Raw genomic sequence first — 22,609 nt, forward strand, 5'->3', positions numbered from 1 at the left:
GTGAATGAAGACAAGTGTAGTCAACTATTTACATGGCATTTACATTGTATTAGGTATTATGATTAATCTAGAGATGATTTAAAGTATACAGGAGAATGTAGGTGGGTTATATGCAAAGAGCAAATAAGGGACTTGAGAGTTTTTGGATTTTGGTATCCATGGGGCGGATGGAACCAACACTCCATGAACACCAAGGGACGAATGTATATAATTTTCTATCTAGACACGACTGAAAACAAGGGAAAGGAAACTGATCTAAACACTACAAACCATGCAGGAAGGCAATGAAAAACATCCCATGGTTCAGGTAAGTAGTGACCATGACAATGCCTACATGCCTGGCACAAGTGGCCATAAGGAAACGTCAGGGAAAAGAAGGAATAAAGCCTGGGATACAGAAGTGATATGGATCTGGAAACAATGACCCAGAGAGGGCAAGCTCGGTGGAATCCGTGAAGCTCACGGCAATACCCCCTGCCTGGATGCCTTTCCTAAGAGGGCTCCGTACAGCAGGTACTGGGGCTGCAGGGGAGAGAACAGGGCGGTGCACATACCCAGCCCTAGCAACACGGCACCACCCAGAAAGCTGGGGGAGCAAGCGGTGTCCACGGTCCATGAGAAAAACGACTGAGAAGGGCTGTGGGGAGGGAATACAGCTTAGTCCAGCTCACTGGCGAGGCCGTGAGAGTCTTACCCAGAGAGGATAAAAGCGCAAAGTTCTCCAGCATCACATCCAGGTACAGGCGTCTCTGAGCCTCATCCAGGAGCCTCCATTCCCCCCGGGAGAAGTACACAGCAACATCGTGAAATGTCACACTGTCCTGTAATGACGGGGACAGATGAAACCATCAACACTCTCTCTGAGATCCCACAATCCATCTCACCACACACTCATCCTCCCCCACGGCTCCCCACCTCAGAGGAATTCCAGGCCAGGTGCCACTGAGGCCCACCCTATCCTCAGGGTCCCTTTATTCACTGTGTTCAGCCCTCAGAAACATCAGGCAGGGGGGCACAGAGACCTCATCCAAGCTCTGGTCCTGGCATGTAGGGTCTCATCCACCCTGTCAGTCAATTCCCCTGGAGACTCTAGACTTGGACTCCAAGACACAGCCAAACATGAGCTTGTGCTTCACCCTTCAGTCTCCAATACCAGGGCCCGAGGGCCATCGGCTCACGCTTCCTGTCAATGTGCATGTCATTCCGTAGATTGTACCTCTCACGTCTTCAGTGCCCACAGTTGCACTCCCAGCTCTGCATTTAAGGAAATCCCCAAGTGCTGCTCTGAAGGCTTCCTCTACACCTTTGATCCTTCTCAACATCAGCCCCTCAGGAGCACCAGCTCTGCGCCCTCGGACCAGGACTCCGCTCCCTGCGCCTCCCCGGCCTCCTCACCCCTTCCCGTCCGTTCTCTCCGAGCAGCGCCTGGAGAACTTTTTAAACCCCAACACGCACCGCGTCCCTCTCTGTTCACAGCCCTCCCGGCTCCGGGCCCTCGGACTGAAGGAGCAGCCCCTCCCCTGCCGGTCCAGGCTGGAACCCCCCTCACACTGTTCCCTAGAATACAACGCGGACCCAGGTCCCCTCTGCCCGGCCCCGCGGCCCGGGACCCCGTCCGCAGCCACAGGCCCCACGAGCGCCTCCCCGGCCCGGCCCCGGGGCCTGGGCTGCAGGAGGGCTGGAGCTCGGGCTGCGCTGCGGGCGGGGCGGGCCAGAGCCGAGCGCTCACCTGAGCCGGCTCCCTCCGCGGGGCCGCCGCCATCGGCCTCGGGGGCGGAGCGGGGCCGGGAGCGGTGGCAGACGAGGCGCCGGGCTGCGTCGCCGAGTCTCAAAGCCGCCTGGGCCACGGGGCGACGCCTCTTCGTCTGTCCCCTCAGCCTTGACAGGCGGTCCGGAGCCTCCAACCTGCGGGAACACCGCAGCACACTGAACGACGCGCACCATGCGGTTATTGCAAGTCGCGCCTGACGGCACCGCCTGCCGCGGAAACGCGGCTTCTCTGCCTTGATTGGCTGACGGGCGATGACCCCACTCGCACAGCCTTCTGGGTAATTCATTTCCCACTGAACTGCCGGGAGCCACCAGGAGTTTGTAGGGAGCATTCAGGAGTAAGAGGGAAGCCACGCCGCAAGGGGCGCTGGGAAACGGCAGCTCTCTTCCAGAGGCTGCGGAGGGGCTCGGCTTGGTCAAGGGGCCGTCCTCAGATGTTGGAGAACTGTCTGTAACTGATCGTCCAACGGTTTGGAGACATTATTTCAGACTAATGCTCACCATGTTCCCAGCGTCTACAAATATCTTCCAGATGCCGTCACAGCCATCAATCCAAATGTACATACTACTGCATGGAGTGATGCAGACACATAACAGAGTCACTGGAAACTACATCCGATAAACATTATCGTATTGTCAGTCTGAGTATGCTTGCTCAGGACAGAAGAAATACTCCAAACAAGGCAGGCACAGGAAGGATGTTGGCCCCCTTGATGCAGGAGCACACAGATGGATCTCTGACAGTGCTTCCCACAGAACGCTGGTCTCCTGCCTGTAGTTAAATATTGTCTCCAATTCATGGAGCAACACTTTTACCTACTTAATACGCCTTACTCCACATCCTGAGAAATATTCGATTCCTTTTGGAATCTGACATCCACCTCAAAAAGAGAATAACCAAATAAACGCTGTTTTGGTATAGGACAGTGCCTGCGTGTTTTTGCAATTTTCCATCATTATTTATCTCTTCACAGTAGGGCTTGTTTCATCTACCCCATGCACATTAGTATATTATTTCACTTATAATCATAGACAGCATGTATTTTTAATGCATAATCTCTTCACAATGTATTACTCAAATCTAAGTTTTTTCATAACTCCAATAACTTTATCACACATCTTAATATTTAAAATTACGATAAATGTGCAATCAGTTCTGAATTGTCTCAGTTGTAGTATTTGTTGTTTAGGGCAGACTGATTGCAATCTGCATAGAAAATATGTCTTTAGGCAATTATTAAGTGTGTCATGTTTCTCTGTATGTATCGACCCCGCATGGCTGGACCAGAGGCAAGTAGGCGTGAGGCACTGCAGTCTGCAGACAGTTAAGGGCCCCCCTGCTTCTGCCAGTCAGAGGTAGTTTGTTGTTGTGACCTCCCTAGAGATCTGGGTGGCTATGGAGCCCCGTGGCCTGTGGTCCCTCTGCGCTTCTGCCCCAATCCACTCTTCACTGTACCAGGGGAGGAGTGGTTTGCTTCAGGTAGGAGTCAGGCTCTGAGATCTAACTGCTGAGGCTTATCACCTGGGTTTGTCCCCAGCAGCCTTGTGACCCTGGAAGAGTTGTATGGTCTCCGTACCTCGAGATATAAGTCAACCTAAGTTAAACATAGCTGTTTTCACAAATGTACAATATCTCAGTGGCTAGCACAGGATGAGGTTTTTTCCTCCTTAGGTATGTCCGCATGCGTCAGCAAGAAGCTCTGCACCACACGGTGATTCAGGGCCCAAGGCACCTTCTATTGTCAACAAGTGGCTTTAATGCTTCTCTGGCATCAGCTGAACAAGAGGAAACCAGAGCGAAGTGGAAGAGTCACATCACTTCCACACAGGTGACTTCCAATCACCTTCTGTTGACAAGGACTAGTCATTTGGACACCCTTGTGTGCTGGGGGCTGGGAAATGAGGTTGAGCTGTGTCGTCAAGAGAAGGGCAAACATATTGCATTCACATGTATTCACTGTATTAACCTTCCCCACTGGGGCCCTCTGCAAAGGCGAGGGGCACTGTCAGGAAGGTTGCACCTGCTTTCCCTACGCCCACCAACTGCACTACCTAGTCCCAGTCCTTGTGAAACTTGGAAGAATTAAGAAACTACTTTCTAATTTTTATTCTATACTAACCTTTGGGATGAATCACCTTTATAAATAAATATCCTCCCGTGTCGATATTCATTGATTTTCGATCTTGTACTCCAACCTGAAATATAGCAACGAAGCAAATCACTGCCTTTTCCCCTGTATTTCTTTCCTTTTTTTTTTTGAGGAAGATTAGCCCTGAGCGAACATCCGTGTCCATCTTCCTCTACTTTCTACACTCTATACTTTTTGCCAAGCAGTGCCATGTCCGCATCCGGGATCGGAACTGGCGAACCCCGGGTCGCCCAAGTGGAACGTGCGCCCCTAACCACTGATGCACAGGGCTGGGCCCCTCCCCTGTATTTCTTGAAAAGAAACTGCTATGTTGGAAGTTAGAAAATGGCACAAATTACAGCCCCCCTCCACTCAGATATCTCAATGATTTCTAAACACAGCAGAGAAGCACAGAGAATACAGCCTATACAGAGAGGGAGAAATAGAGAGTGAGAATTGGGAATATGTTAAAAATAAGCAATTAGTGTGTGAAAAATGGTAGAATCAGAAACTGACAAAGGCATTCTGGATTCAAAGCCATCCTTTATAAAGCCTATATTCCTGTGAAAGCTGACACTTTGTCTCACTGCCTTGGTTGTCCAACCTAAAATTAACAGGAATTTACTAGCATTTTAATTTGCTTAAAAGGGACAATTTATGGTACTGCACTAATGAAAAACAATAGGAATGCTAACAAAAGACTCTTAATATAAATAAATGCTCCTTGGGCTCACAAAGATTTAGACCTCCAGCATTTATGGAGGGTCTGTGAAATCACATGGTCATTTCTTGGATATTGGAAAATGCTGTTCCCGGAAACCAGCTTCTGTGCTCTCCACTTCCTCCAACACTTATGTTCCTATCTGGTCTGTGAATTTCAGCTGTAGACAAAAAGTGATTTTCCATCTAATTGACAGCTTTTCTTAGTCAAAAACCAGTAACAGATTTTCCTTAAGTGGACTTAAGAAGGTAATTTGGCATTTAAAATACCTCTTTGAATTGTTATGATGGTAAACATCTACACCTTAGAGTGGACACCATGACAGATCCAGACAGATAGTAAGTGGAGATGGGAAAATGAATGGTCCTTTTGGAACGGATGCTGAAGATCCCTCAACTTCCTTTTCACCTGGGATCTTGGAATACAGTGGCCCTACAACATCCTAAAATGTCTTCACATTTCCTGCAAGGATCGTTTCTACAGATTTTTCTTGCCTAATTCACCTCAACTGGAAACATACCTTTTGAAAGTTTTTACCACCAGCCTCCAGGGCTCTTTCCCTTCCTCCAGTAAGAGGACCCCATGTGCCTTAGTCCTACAAAGCTATAGCACTCAGGGAAGAGAGGCCGCCACAGAAAGATTAGAGAAAAAATTGAAGGATGCTACTGAAATGGGACGATAAGCTCCAGAAATAGCACAGTGAAGCTGCTCATTTCCTTGGGAACATGGAACAGAAATTCAGACATTCACTTAGGAGGCTCCCTGGAAACTGAGAGTGGCAGAAGATTAGAAGTAACAGGTGCTCAAAGTCTTGCACAACCACATGCGTGTATAAATCTCTGTGAGCAGAATCTAGCCATTGACCCTCTTTATAAGAGAAGTCTATGGCCATGTCACAAAATGTCACCTGAGATGACTGAGGCCTGTTCTGTCTCTGGACAAATGGTAATATTGTCCTGGTTGTCAGAGGCAAAAGGTTTCAACACTTACTATCTGTCCGTATTTGTCATGGCATCAGCCCTAAGATGTAGGTGTTTACCATCATAACAATTCAACTACCAGGAACAATCATGGTGCTTCTATGCAATAATGATGAAATAGGAACAGAAGACCTTTCCTTCAGGAGATAATTGGACCAAAGAGTTCACATTCAACATTCCGGGCGTTGTGTCGCATATACTCAAGTGCTGAGTTGTGTCTGTAATAGCACCAGTGATAGGAACATAACTAAACCCGAGGCTACAACACCTGTCTCCGAAAGGAAATGGTCAAGATGATACACTAAGGTTCAGCTCATGAAAAAATGATGCTCTGGATTCTGAAAAAAATAGACATCTTTATATTTAAGACAGACAAACATGCTAAGTAATTTATAAATAAAAAAGAAAAATATACTTATGGTGTATATTTAAATGATTGTTGACAGTCATTTGATGATTAAAATAATGAGACTCCTGGGTGAGAACACTGATAGTGTCATGTCACAGGTATTCCTTGACTAGGACTTTACATAAGGGCAAAGAATGAAAAAAATCGCTAGGAAAATATTCTTAGATATACTCAGATATCCTTTCCTCAGTATTCATCCACAGTGTTATCTAAAGTACCAAACTTTTAGAAAAATTGTAAATGATGAAGAATAGCTTACTGGTTAGTCAAATTACTAGATGTGCATAAAAACAAGACATTTGAACCAGCATTTTCAGGTTTGGCAGCTCATCTTTCCTCTCAGAGTGGTTGGTTGGCTCAATATGCGATGACCTCATTTGCAAGTGTTGCCATAGGTCAAGAGCCACACTGGTATTTGACTGTAAAGAGGCGACTTTAAATTTCTCAGGTATTCAAAGCTGTCAGGTAGCCTCATTATAGAAACTGAAAAATATGCCACCTTTGCCTATTTTCCACAAGGGTTCAAAATGAAAGACTTTTACAAATCTCACCTGATAAATCATGGAGTATAAAGCACTGTGTTTTATTCCAGCAATATACGGACTTTTCTTTCATATTTTAAACATTGAAAGCGTATTAATGAGTGTCACCATATTAATAGTTTCAAGAACAAAAATCACACAATCTTTTTTTTGTGGAAGAAGATTCACCCTGAGCTAACATCCGCTGTCAATCTTCCTCTTTTTGTATGTGAGCTGCCACAGCATAGCATGGCCACTGACAGACGAGTAGTGTAAGTCAGCACCAGGAACTGAACCCGGGCTGAAGAGGAGTGTGCCGAACTTAACCACTAGGCCACCAGGGAAGACCCTCACATATCTTGTGAATAGATATTCTTTGCTTTTTCTTTAGATCAGGAAATGTAAGCCTCAGGCCTAGTGACATTTTGGACAAAATAATTTTGTGTGTTTGGGTGTCCTGTACAGTTTAGAATGTTTGCCCCATCCCTGCCCTTACCCTCAAGAGGACAGGAGCCAACTCCCGCTATGCCCGAGATTACAACACCAAAACTGTCTCTAGACACGGTCCAATGTCCCCTAGGGCAGGTGTGCAAAATCGCCGCCAGGGAGAACCACTTTTTAGAAAATTATTGCAGTCGCTGGAAAGACTCTTTAGGCCTCTCCGACTATGCTCCAGGTGTTCTCTCAGTTCTGGATGACCTCCACACTTCCACCTCTGGCTCCCTGGTCCTGTAGGGCAACCAGAACCTGGCTCCAGCATTCCTTCCCAGGGCAGCTTCAACACGGTCAGTCCTTTTCACTGTCTGGACAGCCTGCAGATTTACTCACCTCTGTCCCCAAAGCACACAGAACACATATCTGTGTGAACATGGTTCTTATCTTTTAATGCTTTTCTTCTTTTTCATTAGCCCCACACTATTCACTATGGCAGCTCCCAGGCACATGGAACTATATAAGTGTAAATTCATTAAAATTAAACAAAAGGAAAGATTCAGTTCCTCATTCTAGTCCCTATTCAAGCGCTCAGTAGCCACAGGTGGCTGGTGGAACATCGTGCTGTACATCCCACATAGAGAACATTTCCACCAGTGTAGACAGTTCCACTGAACAGCTGCATTGAATCATGAAGTCCCGCCTCTTCACGTGAACCTAGCAGTAAGGACGAGGCTTCCTAATTAACTTCCCAAATGTTTAGAAGATGAATCAATGAACAATTGTGCCAACTAGCTTTCTTTCACTTATAGTTTTTGGGAAAAATCTGTTTCTTCATTTTCATTGTCTAATTTTCCAGAGAAATCAGACTGCTCAACATGCATACATGCCATGGGCTCTTCTTGTGGGTAACCTGCAGCATAATTCAGGGGAAGAGGGATTATATGTCTGCTTCACCATTCACTCATCATTTATTCACTCAATAATTATTTATTAAGCATGCTACATACCAATCTCCTAGTATTCAAAATATAAGGGTCAGTAAAAAGAAAAAAACCCTGTCCAATAGGAGGAGATGAACAATGCCCACATGCATAGGCTAAACACACTGGGGACCAGCTACACAGCAGTAAGTGCTGTGGAAAGCCAGGAGGCAGCAATGGAGGACGGCAAGTGATGGGGAAAGGAAGATTAATGCAAATCTAAACGGGTTTTCTAGAAGGCTTTACTCTGAAGGTGACAGTTGTGGAGGCAAATAATCCACAGTCAATCTATTAATCAAAACTGGGGAGTTTATTATGAGCCAAGCCTAAAGACCCTATAGCCCGGGAGGGTACCTTCATGAAGTAAGGAAGCACTCCAAAGTGGGATGTACCGAGGGGTTATATACTGACTTGGAACAAAAAGCATACATCACATACGACAGGAATATCGCTTTACAATAGTCATGAGATTGCTTTGCTGACACAGTGGGTCAGTGGTCACAAGGTGAACTTAGCAGGTTGGTGGTCAGCGGTTGATAATGACTCCTCAGTTCCTGGGAAGAGATGCTTACCCTTGAAGAACTGCCAATACGGGGGGAAGCCACATCCCTATCTTTAAGAGCATCATTCTTGGCTTTGGCACACTGTAAACCTTAAAGCAGATGCACAATGCATGTTCAACAGATCACGTCAGGCCTTTTTGGAAATACAAGGTGAGGCCGAATTAGTTTTAAACCAAATGGCTTCCTCATCTACTCCAATAAATCCTATTGCTAGTCACTTACTCATCACCACTGAAGGAAGCCAAGAAGGAAGTGAGTACATGCTTGTGCACACCAGGGGAACACAGTTCTAGGACCAAATTCCAGTGCTTGGGGAGAGGGTTCCCTATCCCAAAACTCTGACAAGGGTTGGGTGTCCTAGGATTCAACTCAATTCTGACACGATCTACCTGGAAGTAGCGTCAGATCCCACAGGTTAAGGGCTCAGTCCCATGAGACTGCCTCCTCTTCAGATGCCAAGCACAAGGAGTGGGTCCCCCAGTCACCCACAACTTCTGTCCAACTTGGCTCCAAATTGGAGGTTACCATGACCTCCTCCCCCTTAAATCTAATTATTCGCTACAGTGGCTCACAGAACTTAGGCAAACACTTATGTTTACCACTTGATTAAAGTAGGTGGTTAAGGATACAGATGAAGAGAGGCATCAGGCAGAGTCTGCGTGAGGGGCAACCAGCTTCCATGCCCTGCGAGTGCACCACTCGCCCTGAATATGCATGTTCGCCAACACGTGTCCTTTTGGGTTTTTCAGGCAGCTTCATTGCACAGCACAACTGGTCATATCATTTACCATTGGTGACTAAACTCACTCTTCAAGCCCTCTCCCCTCCTGGAATTGAGGGGATGGTGGGACTGAAAGTTCAAACCCTCTCATCACAGTTGGCTCCACTGCCAACCAGCCCCTATCCTTAGGTGCTTTCCAAAAGTCACCTCATGAACACAACAAAAGACACCTTTAAGGCTCTCACCAAGAGAAATGCCAAGGGTTTTAGGAGTTCTGTGCCAGAAATGGGACAAAGAGCAAACATACTTACTGCAAATAAAAATACCACAGAGGTACTCACAGGATTTTTGCCTTAAGTCCCACTATATGCTCCACAGATCTGTGTCACAGAGAATTTCTTTCTACCAACACTCCCACTTCTATTCCACACTGTGTGGGCTCCGGCAATCTTACTGGGTCCCATCTAGCACGTCCAACTAACATTCCTGAAGGGCGGATTTGCCTGCCTTCTGTTTACAATACTAGGAAGGGGATGCATCCCCCAGTCAGATACAATTTCCGTCCTCTTAATACAATCAGATGCAAACATTTCACACGAAGCCTGTTCACACATACCAATTCTCCCACAAACTTTAACCTTAATTCCATCAACCCGTACATTCCTAACTGTAGCCTCAATTAGGAGGTCATCCACAGGGTTTTGTTTCACAGCACTAGGTAGGGGAAGTCTTTCCCAGGCAGACAATATCCATTCCCAGCAAACACTCAGGTAAAGGTGAGGCAACTTCTTTATATCCTGGAAAACTCTTCTCCACCTCCCCTGCCCCCGACCATTCACCCAGTTTGGGTCCCAAGCGAGGAGTGGAGCTGAGGGACCCTGGCCTTTTATCAATCTTTAACTTAACAAAAGTTAAAATCTGTCTAACCACTGCCCCAAGGGATTGCTGGTCAGGTTTCTCACAGTAATCTCTTCTTCAGTTTCTCCAAACTGAGATAGAGCGGACTTACTTGGGGCTATTTAATGTTGGGGCCAGCAGGGGTCCCCTGGGCCCACCCAACCTTTGGTGGAACTGTATTAAAACCCTTGTTTCAACCCTATCAATGTCTGCTGTATCCACCTAAAAACCATCTAAAGATTTCCGCCTGCTGGCACAAGTGCTGTGACTTTCCATTTCTATTGCTTCTTTGTTTTGATCCTATCAACATTTCCTCTGTTCACTTCATTTCTTAATACCCTTTTAACAATTTCCACCTTCATTGGAAGAGTCCCTTTGGCTTTTCCCCATCCTCTTGTTAACTAACCTAATGTTTTTATTAGCATTTGTATGACCCTTGAGGGGGAGCTGACACAACATTTCATTTGGTTTCCCAAATTGATTTTTGGTTTTGCAAAAACAAGGTTATATGGGGTGCCCATGTGAAAGGGGCCCCCTTAACCACAGCATTTACCACGACCTGGGCAACAGGCACATTCGGCAAGTGGATATCCCAGTCATCCTGAAGCCAGTCCCCCATGGCTTGCGGACGAAGCCTATCAGCTGCTTCATCTGGAAGCTCCACTCAGCATCCAGGCATTCACAGGCAGAGACAGACAGTCTTCCTTTTCAGGGTAAACAGACCTTTTATGGTGGCCTTTATCCAGTCCACCAGGCTGCCTGTTCCCTCGAGAATAACGACCTGTGTGTCCGGATCACATATAGCCATCTGTGATTGCTCCACAGTGAGCTGTGGATCCTCCATCAACCCACGTAAGATCTTCCACTCGGCAACTTCAAAACCAGAGACATGGCCGCCAAATGAATCACTCTCAAGGCATCTCAGTAAGGCTTCCTCAGGAAGCGATGGTACCAAGCCACAAAATGAAACAACTCCTCCACACTACACCCCTGGTTTCAACAGTTTCTTGGTTTTGCCTCCATGTTTACTACCTTCTTAGTGACCAGAGGTCTTAGAGATACTTTCTCTTGTCCAGGCAGTTTTTCCTTTGGGGAGCAGGTTTGAGGCCAGTGGCCAAAGCTGAGAGTCACTGAAATGTGAGTTTGCTCCAGCATCAAGGTGCGACCCAGTGCTCTCTTCTTTTAGTGTAACTGTTACAGAAACAGTACCCAAGGGATTGAACATTTTGCCTTTTTCTTATGAGTCTGCACTTCCTTGTGCATCCAGTGAACCAGCTCCCAGGAGCTGGATCGTCTCTGAATTCCACTGGTAACATTTATTTTTAGTAACTGATTGCAGACCAGCCACTACTCCAAACCATGGGTGATCCCTGGCCCCCCAGGAACTGAAAGTTCCGTATCTCCTGCACTTTCATCCTTTCTCTTCCCACCCAAGTTTCCACGAGCCAGGGTTGTTCTAGCCAATCCCACTTCACTGACACTAATTACATTCTGCACCCAACAATTCCAACACGGCGAGGGTTCCCACACCAACAAGCAAATCTCTGTCACCAGCTGGGTGTCCTACAACTCAACTTCATTCTGACACTATCTACCTGGAGATGACATCAGATCCCACAGGTTCAGAGTTGGTCCCTCAAAACTGCTCCCCCCAACTTCACACAGCAGTCGCAAGCCCAAGTTTATTACCTGAGCTTCTGATCAAATGGCTATAAAGCACAGGTTCCAAAAGACCCCCTCTTTGGGTTCAATTAATTTGCTAGCGCTGCTGAGAACTCAGAGAAACATTTCACTTACCAGACCAGTTTATTATAAAAGGACAGAACTTGGAAACAGCCAGATGGAAGCTGCGCACAGGGTGAGGCAAGGGGAAAAGGTGCAGAGCTTACACATCCTCCAGGGGCTCCCCACTCTCACCAAAGCTCCATGTATTCACCAACCGGGAAGCTCCCTGAACGCGGTCCTTTGGGTTTTATGCAGGCTTCGCTGCATAGGAAGGAATGATAAATCACTGGCCATTGGCGAAGGACTCTACCTCCAGCCCTGCTCCCGCCCCCCTAGGTCTGGGTAGGGGTGGGTGGGACTAACCATTCCAACCCTCTAATCACAGTGTTGGTTCTCCTAGCAACCAGCCCCACCCTTGTTGGGGCCCAAAGTCACCTCATTAGCATAACAAAAGAGGCCTTTATCACTCTTATCACAGGAAATTCCAAGAATTCTGGGAGCTCTGTGCCAGAACCGGATAGGAGACCAAATATTTATTTCTCATTAAAAATCACAGAATCCCAAAGGGGAAGAGCAGTCCAAGCAGACAGTCCAGCAATTTTCACAGCCCAGAGTCAGTGGCCAGTATGTCTGGCGCAGACAGGGAACAAGAGTGCTCATGTCACTCAGTGTTGTTAGAAAGGCTAACGCCGTGAGCAGAGCAGTGATGGCAAGCTGGTTGTACACAGCCTTGCAGGTCATCGCAGAACTGTGGCTTCCACTCTGAGTGAGACCCGCTAGAGAGTTTTCAGCAAAGGCCTGGCACCATCTTATATATGAACATGACCCTTCTGACAGCTTTACTGATCAAAGGCTGAATAAGGGTAAGGGCAGATATGGAAACCGGCTGGGAGCCCACTGACTAGGGGGCATGGGTGGACAGAGACAGGTTAATCAGTGGTCCACTTCAGCACAGATCTTGAAGGTAGAGTCAACTGGAGTGACAGGATGCATTTATAAAACAATGAGAGAAATCAAGGATGACTAGAGAGACCTTCTGACCTGGCAACTGGAAGGACAGATAACACCATCTGTGGGGACCACACAAGGCAGCTTTGACAAGTATAAGGCAAACAGTCTAACTTCCAAACCTGCATGTGAACAATTTGAGTTGTTTTCAATGTTTATGTTTTCTGGGGGGAGGAGAGTGGGGATTCAATGCTCTACGGAAGCTCCTGGCGGAAATCTAAGAAAATGCTTCTGATGAGGATTATTTTAGGCTGGTTACTTTTAATAAAAGCAACTCCGAGGAGCTTGCCCTCAGTGCTTGCTTGCCCTTTGTTGGGAAACATTTACATTTGTAAGGGAAACCTCCATCTGTAAAGATGCCACCCTCTCTCCACCAGGAGGAAGGCAGGATGGCCTTATCTCTGGAAACTCTCAATGGGGAAGGCAAGGACTTAAGTTGGTTACAGTCTGGCAACCTCATGTAACTGACCCCCCCCCCCACAACATCCTCCTTTGTTTTTAGCTGAAGATAGTATTTAGGGTGGTGGCTTCTGGCCTTTACTTAATCCGATTTGATTCTTATCTAAAAGTTATGGGATCACCCAATAGCCAGACCCCACCTGCACTGATACCATTTTAACTTTTTTTCATCTTCTTTCCTTTGTCTTGAAAAGAGATAACTCACATACCTATGCCTTAAAATTAGTCCTACCCTCAGCTCATTTTTGCAGCAGCAGCAGCTCTGACTGCCCATGGGTCCTGTCCCCATGCTATTCCACACTATTCTCTAAATAAAAGAGCACTACTGCCAGATCTTGAGAGTCCAAGAAATCTTTCTTTCGACTCCTCGGCTCACCGACCCCGCATCACTTCTATCTGTGGTAGCACTGGGAGAGGAAGGTACCACTCTGAAGTCCAGCGGTCTCAATCCTTTGCTGAACTGAAAGGAACTGCAGATCGAGACCCTAAAGGACTGTTAGTTAGGTGGGAATTGACACAAACAAGATCAACACTCAGGGGCTGGCACCGTGGCCGAGTGGTTAAGTTCGCACGCTCCGCTGCAGGCGGCCTAGTCTTTCGTTGGTTCGGATCTTGGGTGCGGACATGGCACTGCTCGTCAAACCATGCTGAGGCAGCGTCCCACATGCCACAACTAGAAGGACCCACAACAAAGAATATACAACTATGTAATGGGGGGCTTTGGGGAGAAAAAGGAAAAAATTTTTTAAAAAATCTAAAAAAATAAATAAATAAATAAATAGAGTTGAAGAAAAGTAACATTTAAAAAAAAAAAAAGATCGACACTCAGGTCCTGCTAAGACAGTGTTTCAGGAAGATTTGGAAAATGCTCACTCAGCTGGGAAATGACTTTGTATCGCCAACAGCCAACACAGTCCTGCTTCCAGGCTCTTCCTTGGAGAAAGGCAGTGTCCTGAGGAAGCAGATCTCCAGCAGATAAAAGCAGGAATGAGAAACCAGGCTTCCCTCCCAACTGTGTGACACACCAGAATGAAAGAGCGCCCCAGAATTGCTCTCTGGGGCTCTCGTCTTTCCTTTTTTATTTTTTTCCTAAAGATTTTATTTTTTCCTTTTTCTCCCCAAAGACTCTGGTCAGAGTTGTATATTTTTAGTTGTGTGTCCTTCCAGTTGTGGCATGTGGGATGCCGCCTCAGCACGGCCTGATGAGCAGTGCCATGTCCGTGCCCAGGATCCGAACCGGCGAAACCCTGGGCCACTGAAGCAGAGCACGCGAACTTAACCACTCAGCCATGGGGCTGGGGCTGGCCCTCGCCCCTCATCTTTCCTTGAACTAACAGGCACTTCTTGGGCACAAGGAACCACTTCCCTGGTGCTCTCCTCACGTAAACGAGCCATTTTGTACAGAAGAGACAGATTTCTAAACCAGTATCAAGAACGTCAATTATTAGCTCGTTCAATCCTCACCACACTGCAGGTGAGCATTCCTCTATTTCCAAATTTGTGTTTTTCTTTCTTTAATGATGAGAAAACTGGAGGTCAGGGATATTGAAACCATTCACCTCAAGTTACATATCTGGTAAAGTGTCAGCACCACAGCTGACTAACAAAAACAGCTGGAGATGCCATTCATTTTGAGTGCTGTTAATGAACAAAAACTCCATCGAGTAAATTTAGAGATCTAATTGGTCTTACTGAATGATTCACGAATCGGGCAGCATCCCAAGCAGTAAGTAGAAAAGCACTCTGAGGGGCCAGCCCAGTGGCCGAGTGGTTAAGTTCAAGCGCTCCACTTCGGCAGCCCAGGGTTTCGCTAGCCAGGATCCCAGGCGTGAAACTACAGACCACTTACCAAGGCATGCTGTGGCAGGCGTCCCACATATAAAGTAGAGGAAGATGGGCACCGATGTTAGCTAAGGGTCAATCTGCCTCAGCAAAAAGAGGAGGATTGTTGGCTAATCTTCCTAAGAAAGAAAAAACGATTGTTTCAGGCAAGGTCATCTTTCTTTGGGGGAAGGGTGCTGGGGTCTAATCAGGCAGATCACCTCAACCTCTGCAGTAATCAGTTTAAAATCAAACTCCTGGGAGGGGCTGAAACTTAGTTTCCTGTCCTGGAGGCAAATGACGCCACCTTGGGCAACAGTTTTTTAACAGTGCAAACTAGGTGCAAAACACTTGACACACTGGTCTATTTTATCTCCTGACCGCTCTGGGAGGTCAGCATCATCCTTACTCCCCGTTCACAGAGCTGGACAAGGTAACATGAGAAGCCAGGCCCTGCCTAATATCAGACTGTCATACCAGTGGACTTGACCTAGTCTGAAAGCTCTGGGGAAATTCCTTGAGAATATATTTTTTTACGTCTGGAACGAATATTCTTCAGTGATTTACTAAGTGTCAAGTGCTGGGAAGAGCATTCCAAAGAGAGAGAAGTGCGTGAGAAGGGCTGGTACCGCGAAGGGGGTGAGCGGTCAGGAAGCTGAGATAAAGGGCGGAGACACAATGGAGGATACATTGTGTCAAGACGCTGAACTGAGCGGATACAGTCATTTGGAGAAATATTAACTAACCCATAAACCCAATGTAATAAATTTATAAATTTGATTTCTTTAGAAATTAAATGTTAGTCTTATATAAACTACAATACTGCGGCAACATTATTTTCCACAGTGGTAAAATCAGCAAGAAGACGTATTTCCATTTTAAAATTTAAAAATTTAACTTATAAACATCATATACATAAGTCAAATGTTTAAAGACACTTGAAAGTATGCAAAGGCTCTGAGGGTCTCCTGTTTCGTGTGTTTTTTTTTTTTTTCCAAAGATTGACACGTGAGCTAGTATCTGTTGCCAACCTTCTTTTTTTTTCCTCCCCTTCTTCTTCTCCCCAAAGCCCCCCAATACAGAGTTGTATGTTCTAGCTATAGGCCCTTCTGACTCTGCTACTTGAGACATCACCTCAACATGGCCTGATGAGTAGTGCTAGGTCCATGCCCAGGATGTGAACCAGCAAAACCCTGGGCGGCCAAAGCAAAACATTTGAACCTAACCACTCAGCCAAGGGGCCAGCCCTAAGGGTCTCCTGTTTCTTATCTAGTAACCTAGAAATCAAGGACACTATTAAAAATTACACTTTTTCAACTTTTCCTTGAAAACCAGTTTTGAGCAAGATTGTATTTAGCAATGTAAAGAGCCTACCACTTCTAAATCATTACAAATCTAATATTTAATCTTTCCTTTCAGCTAGGTTAGGACAATTAATCTCTTACATTTTCAAGTGTCTTTTCCAAAGATTTTTGTTGTTGTCTTGTTTTTAACCCTTAAAGTCTGTAAAGTTTCATTAATCTTCAAATCCTTTTCAGGATAGGTCTACCAGATTTTTCCACCCATGTTTTTGCATCTCTTGGCTCAATCAAAAGATGGAGTGACTGATCCCTGGACTGTGTGTGCACAAAAGAGGAATGAATGCTTTCACAAACTTTTCTTTTCCCACCTGGGATTTGGGAAGTCTTTGACAATGCCAGAGACTTGAACACAACCAAGCTGAACGTCCATTTTCCAGCAAAGGGTCTCCTCCATGTGGAAGGTGCAAACTCAAGGGGCCCTGAGGTATTTCAGCCAGCTCACGAGAATACTGAAGGGGGAAGGAAAAGAAAGACGGGATTTAAGTAGGACAAAAAGGAGCAAGATTTATGCAGGTTCACCAACGAGGAAGGTTTAAGTTTCTCAGAACTTCACCTAAGCCAGATGTCCCTAAGTGCACCCTCCAGTACTATTTACTTACAGGGAAAAGAAATAAAGTTCTGGTCAACCAATGCTCCTCTTTCTGTCCATGCTCTCACAAGGCTTCCAAATGCAACTGAGACTCTAATAATGCCTCCCTGAAAGATGTGTTAGTGGAGGTATGGTATCTTCACAGGTAAACCCATCAGGTGCTAGAATGTCAATAACCTAAGATGGAAAGTGACGGGCAACAACTAAATGCTACACCAAATAAATACTTGGACAATCACACAGTCAAAATTATTTCAAATCAATTTACCACACAGTACTTTGCCTCCAATTATTTTGTGAAAGGTATCCTAAGACCTGTGGAAATGAAGCCCAACCAAATGAGGATGCTCAAAGCCTATATTATTCAGAGCTTGTTATGGCCAGGGAGTCAGCCACCACGGATTGCATTTTGGCAGAGCCTCACAGGCATGCCGAGGAGTGGGAAAGCTTTACAGTGAAAACAGTGAAGGCTTCACATGGCTCTGAGTGGGACTGGCTCTGAGTGGGACGCCAGACGTGAGCTAACTGGAAGCAGAGCGTCCTACATGACTGCTTAGAGGGACATACCTGGATCTCTCTGGTTGGTACTAAGTTGCAAGAAAGGATGAAAATTAGGAAAGCTGAGCATTATGGAACAAGTCCATTTGGCCATTTGGAGCCAGTTGTGACAGGGGATCTTATTTGGCACCGTGGACTGCTGCTAGAGCAAGCGCTCTGAGTGCCTATACATCTGACCTATAGATGGCTGCCTTCTTGAGCTGCTAACTGCAGAGAATAAGTTGGTTTCCTGGGCCAGCTGCCGCAGACTGTAGATCCAACTTCTATCTTTACATATAGTCTGGTCATTGTCTATTTCTTTATTCTGTCTGTCACCCCTGTTGGTCATTCTCTCTCTTGTCAGAGGCTGATCAATCAGAGAACACTAGAGATTCGGCTCTTGACTGGTCAGAGATTGTCCAGTCATCTGCAAATGTAATGCAAGGTCATCTTGACCTTTTCATTGTTGTATCATCATGGCTCTCATCGGATGAGAGAGCCAGTTTAAGCATTTCAGGCTGGGGCTACAAGGCAACTGACCAGCATCATGACTGCTCTGCCAAACACAAAAACTATTAACAGTCCCTATAAAGTATTTCAAAACCAAAAACTCCAACTGCCCAACCCAGGCCAGGAGAACAGATCCCATAGACCATGAGCATCAACGTTAGAGCTCCTCAAGGCGATAGAGAGCCTCTTCTCCCTTGCCTGTTTCATTGATTCTGGTACAAGAAGTTTTAGGAATGGTACAGATGCCCCTAGGACTAGCCAACAAGAAATCTAGAAAAATGAGATTGCCCATCACAACTTCTGCCAGTAAGTTGAGACTGATCTGTACCACAACTAGGACAGAGCTGGTATCATTAATAACTTCTGCTTTAAAAAACTCAATAATAAACTAAAAAGTTAGTGATTAGTTTCTTAGAATCTTTTCTATCTGTATGAGTTCCTCTGATGGGAAGACTTCTCAAACTGTTTGCATAAACAGTGAGTCAGTTCTCCCTGGTAGTGTGTCTCACCATGGAGCACACATCTAAGTCAGAAATTTCTCCAACCTTGGTGATTTATAGAATTAGGATCCCTGTGTACAGGCAACCTTCGAATACTATTCCCAGTTTGCATAAGGTGTTAACAGGAGGCCTGTCCTCCTGACCACAAAGGAAGTACTATCAAGTAAGGGCACACAGATGTCTGGGAACAAAGGAGTTGTTCATCACATGCAGTGGGACACAAGGCTGTATATTAGCTGGATTACATCTCAATTTACACTTCTGGATGTGCAGTTCATTTAGAGTCAATTATACCTCCACTAAACTGTTTTAAAATACACATATAAAACCGTCTCACTTTCTAACCATTTCAATACGTCTTACCACTTTCTATGTTCTAGATGTCACTGGCAGCTGATGTACCAGTAGGCAAGGAATGGAAGATCGTGGTGTACCACTGGCAACTCTTTCCAACTCCATGTGCAATGACATCTTGTAGGCAGCTTTTTTTTATTTTCTATTTTTTTCAAAGATTTTATTTTTCCTTCTCTCCCCCAGTACAGAGCTGTGTATTTTTAGTTGTGGGTCCTTCATAGTTGTGGCATGTGGGATGCCGCCTCAGAGTGGCTTGATGAGCAATGCCATGTCCGCACCCAGGAAACGAACCGGCAAAACCCTGGGCCGCCGAAGTGGAGTGCATGAACTTAACCACTGGGCCACGGGGCTGGCCCCTCGTGGGCAGTTTTACACTGGCCACGGCGGGAGTGTTTACCCCAGGGAGATTGGAAAACACTACAAATCATGCCTTGATTTATTGTTTTGTTGAATATCTAGACTTAAGAAGGTGATGGAGAATCCATTCATCACGCAGATTAGCCTTTACAATGTATACTGTGCGTAATCACTACACTGTGTACAGCACAAAAACACTCAGGAAATACTCCGAAGTGAAAAACAGTTACTTCTTACAGTATAGACATCATCAATGAAGGAGGAATGAAAGACACAAGTCTTTGTTGCTTCACATACTTATTTGTCAGAAAAACAGGAAATAGCCAAAATTCATTTTTTTCCCCCTTCTTTTCCCCAAAGCCCCCCAGTACATAGTTGTATATTCTGGTTGTAGCTCCTTCTGGTTGTGCTATATGGGACACCACCTCAGTGTGGCCTGACAAACGGTGCCACGTCGCGCCCAAGATCCAAACCGGGGAAACCCTGGGCCAATGAAGTGGAGCACGTGAACTCAACCACTCAACCACGGGCCCGGCCCCGCCAAAATTCATTTAAAAAAGCAAACAATATATACATGAACAGACGTTTTACCAAAAAAGACATATAAGGTGCAAATAAATAAATGAAAAAATGTTCAGCCTCATGAAACATCAGGTAAATGCAACTAAAACCACAGTGTGATATGGTTACAACTTTATTAAAAGCGTCAAAATTTCTTAAACCAACTATACCCACTACTTGCAAGGAGATGGAAGAACTGCAAGTGTCATTCACTGCTGGCAAGAAGACAAAAGGGAACAACCATTTTAGGTCACAGTTTGGCAATTCTTAAAAAGGTATGTACTTACCTATCCTGTGACTCAGGCCTCGCACTCCCAAGAAATTAACAATAAAACATATGGATATGAGGAAGTGTTTTCAAATATCTTAGTGGTTTTATTTGCAACACTCAAAAACTGGAAACAACTCAAATATACACACACAGACAAAAGAATAAACAAATGCATGTATATCCATGGAAATTCATACTTCCCGGCGATAAAAAGAACTACTCGGGGCTGCCCCTGTGGCTGAGTGGTTAAGTACCTGCACTCTGCTTTGGTGGCCCAGGGTTTCGCCGGTTCGGATCCTGGGCGCAGACATACCATCACTCATCAAGCCATGCTGCGGCAGCGTCCCATATAGCACAACCAGAGGCACTCACAACTAGAATATACAACTATGTACTGGGGGCTTTGGGGAGAAGAGGGGGGAAAAAAAAAAGAAGATTGGCAACAGTTGTTAGCTCAGGTGCCAATCTTTGGGAAAAAAAAGCTACTCACATGAGCACTGTTGATGAATCGCAAAATAAAGAAGCTACGTGAGGCTACTGGGGGAAAAATAAGAGGAAACACTTTATGAGAAGAATCTCATAAGATTCTAGAAAATGCAAACTAATTTTTTGTAAAGGAGAGTACATCAGTGGTTAACTGGTGGGCAGGGAGAGGAGATGTGAAAGGGCCCAGGATAAATAAGAGGATGATGGATAAAGCCACCGTGATAGTGGTTTTATGGGCTGACATGAGTGTCAAAACTAACCACATTGTACAGTTTAAATATAAGCAGCAATTTACTGCATGTCATTTACACCTTATTAGAGCTCTAAAAACATGGTTAAAATAAGAATCTGGATTTCCTACAATTTTGGAATGTCGGTCTGGCAAACCTATCTGTACTGACTCCACCATCTCTTTCCTCATGCCCTGGGAGGGACACCCTGCCTCAGTGGAGCAAATACTGGAGAGCTATGAGGCCGGTTCCATCGGATTCAACAGCAGTGCAGTCTGAGGCACAAAGGCCACAGAGCTGGCCTCTCCGGTCTCAATTTCCTCCACAGCAACAGCCTTGAGGTGAACAGCCCAGAGAGACTGTGGGAATCCACAAAGCATTTACATGCTTTCCTCTCACCATGACCTCAGCTACACAAGATATTCACTTCTAGAAGCCATGAGAATTTTTGAGCCTGCTCATCCTTCACAGCCATAGTGACTGGAACCTTCTGGATACCCCTTTAAAAGTGGCACATCCCAACCAGTTTGGGGCAGTCTCTTCCCCTCCCCATAAACTCAGTGTTTCTGTAACAAGTATGATTCCCCTGCCCACACAATCCCATAACCCGTGATGCCCCTCTGGGGAATTCATGACATCAGAGCACATGGCTCCGCTGCAGGACCTGGGAACAGACTGCCCTCAGCAGCGCTGAGTACAATGCAACATCTGCTGTGAACAGAACAATTTCACGTTGCTCTCACAAGCACCAAAGGTTATCTCAGTTGCCCCTCCACAGACTGACCTCTGAACCACAAAATACCATGGCATCCAGGCTACAATTAGGTCCACAAATCCCTGCACTCTTTCCTTGGAGGTCTTGCGCAGCAAGGCAAACTCGGGCTGAACTGCAAAGTGAGGTACATTCTGCCATCATACTGTCCCCTCTGAGACGCACAAAGATTGGGATCCCAACCAAAGCTGTTCACCCCTTCCTGTTAGCAGAACCTAGCTGTTTTCAAACCACCCCACACAGTGAATAGAACCCCCAGATTAAAGGTAACTTTAACAATAAGGCCTTCATTTTCACACGAAGCAGAGCAATGGGAGGCAGGCTGCTCCTGGGCTGGAGACTTGAAGGACAGAAAAATTCTATCATGTGAGACCAACGATATCCTTGAAAAAGGCAGTCCACGTTTTCAAGTCACCGGCAGAGTCCTCTGGGCGCCAAATCAGGCTAATCCCTCCTATAAAGGAGAGACCATCAACGTTTGCTTCCCTGGACACATGAGGGTGGGTCAAAGTGATGCAGACTGTGAGAAAATGATAGAGGTGAAGTGGCTTTTGCTATGGAACTGGCAGTGACATAAATCTGGTAAGGGTCCTGGGCAAATCAGAAAGTGCAATGTGGTTCCCACACACCTGGAATTTACATGGTTTATCAGGGGTGTGAAGTTCAATACTGGCAGATGGCACCCTCAAGAGGGATCTCCCCAGTGTTGTTATACCGAAGAAGAAATGACACATTCCCTGCACACCTATTGTTTTTCTCAAGTGGACTCTGTGGTATCCAATAAGAAAAATGTGAAGACTTTCTCACAGTCACTGTACTCATAAGGCCTTTCTCCAGCGTGAACTCTCCAGTGTGTAATAAGGCTAGAGTTTTTGCTAAAGGGTTTCCTGATTTGAGACTCATAAGCCCATTATCCAGTGTGAACATTCTCATGTGTTAGGA

The 22,609-nt window shown here is 45.7% G+C and overlaps 1 protein-coding gene across 1 annotated transcript in view; it reads right to left on the reverse strand.

Annotated features, from left to right (window-relative positions):
• Positions 1-22,609, reverse strand: part of LOC100062486 (zinc finger protein 256) — a 58,855-nt gene that overhangs the window by 24,116 nt on the left and 12,130 nt on the right. Inside the window, 5 exon segments of the mRNA XM_070225044.1 lie at positions 695-821; positions 1,730-1,905; positions 3,891-3,966; positions 15,168-15,279; positions 16,809-16,949. Coding sequence (XP_070081145.1) covers positions 695-821; positions 1,730-1,762 — 160 coding nt within the window. The 5' untranslated portion in view covers positions 1,763-1,905; positions 3,891-3,966; positions 15,168-15,279; positions 16,809-16,949.

The sequence above is a fragment of the Equus caballus genome, chromosome 10, assembly GCF_041296265.1.
Source record: "Equus caballus isolate H_3958 breed thoroughbred chromosome 10, TB-T2T, whole genome shotgun sequence".
In the NCBI taxonomy this organism is placed as follows: domain Eukaryota; kingdom Metazoa; phylum Chordata; class Mammalia; order Perissodactyla; family Equidae; genus Equus; species Equus caballus.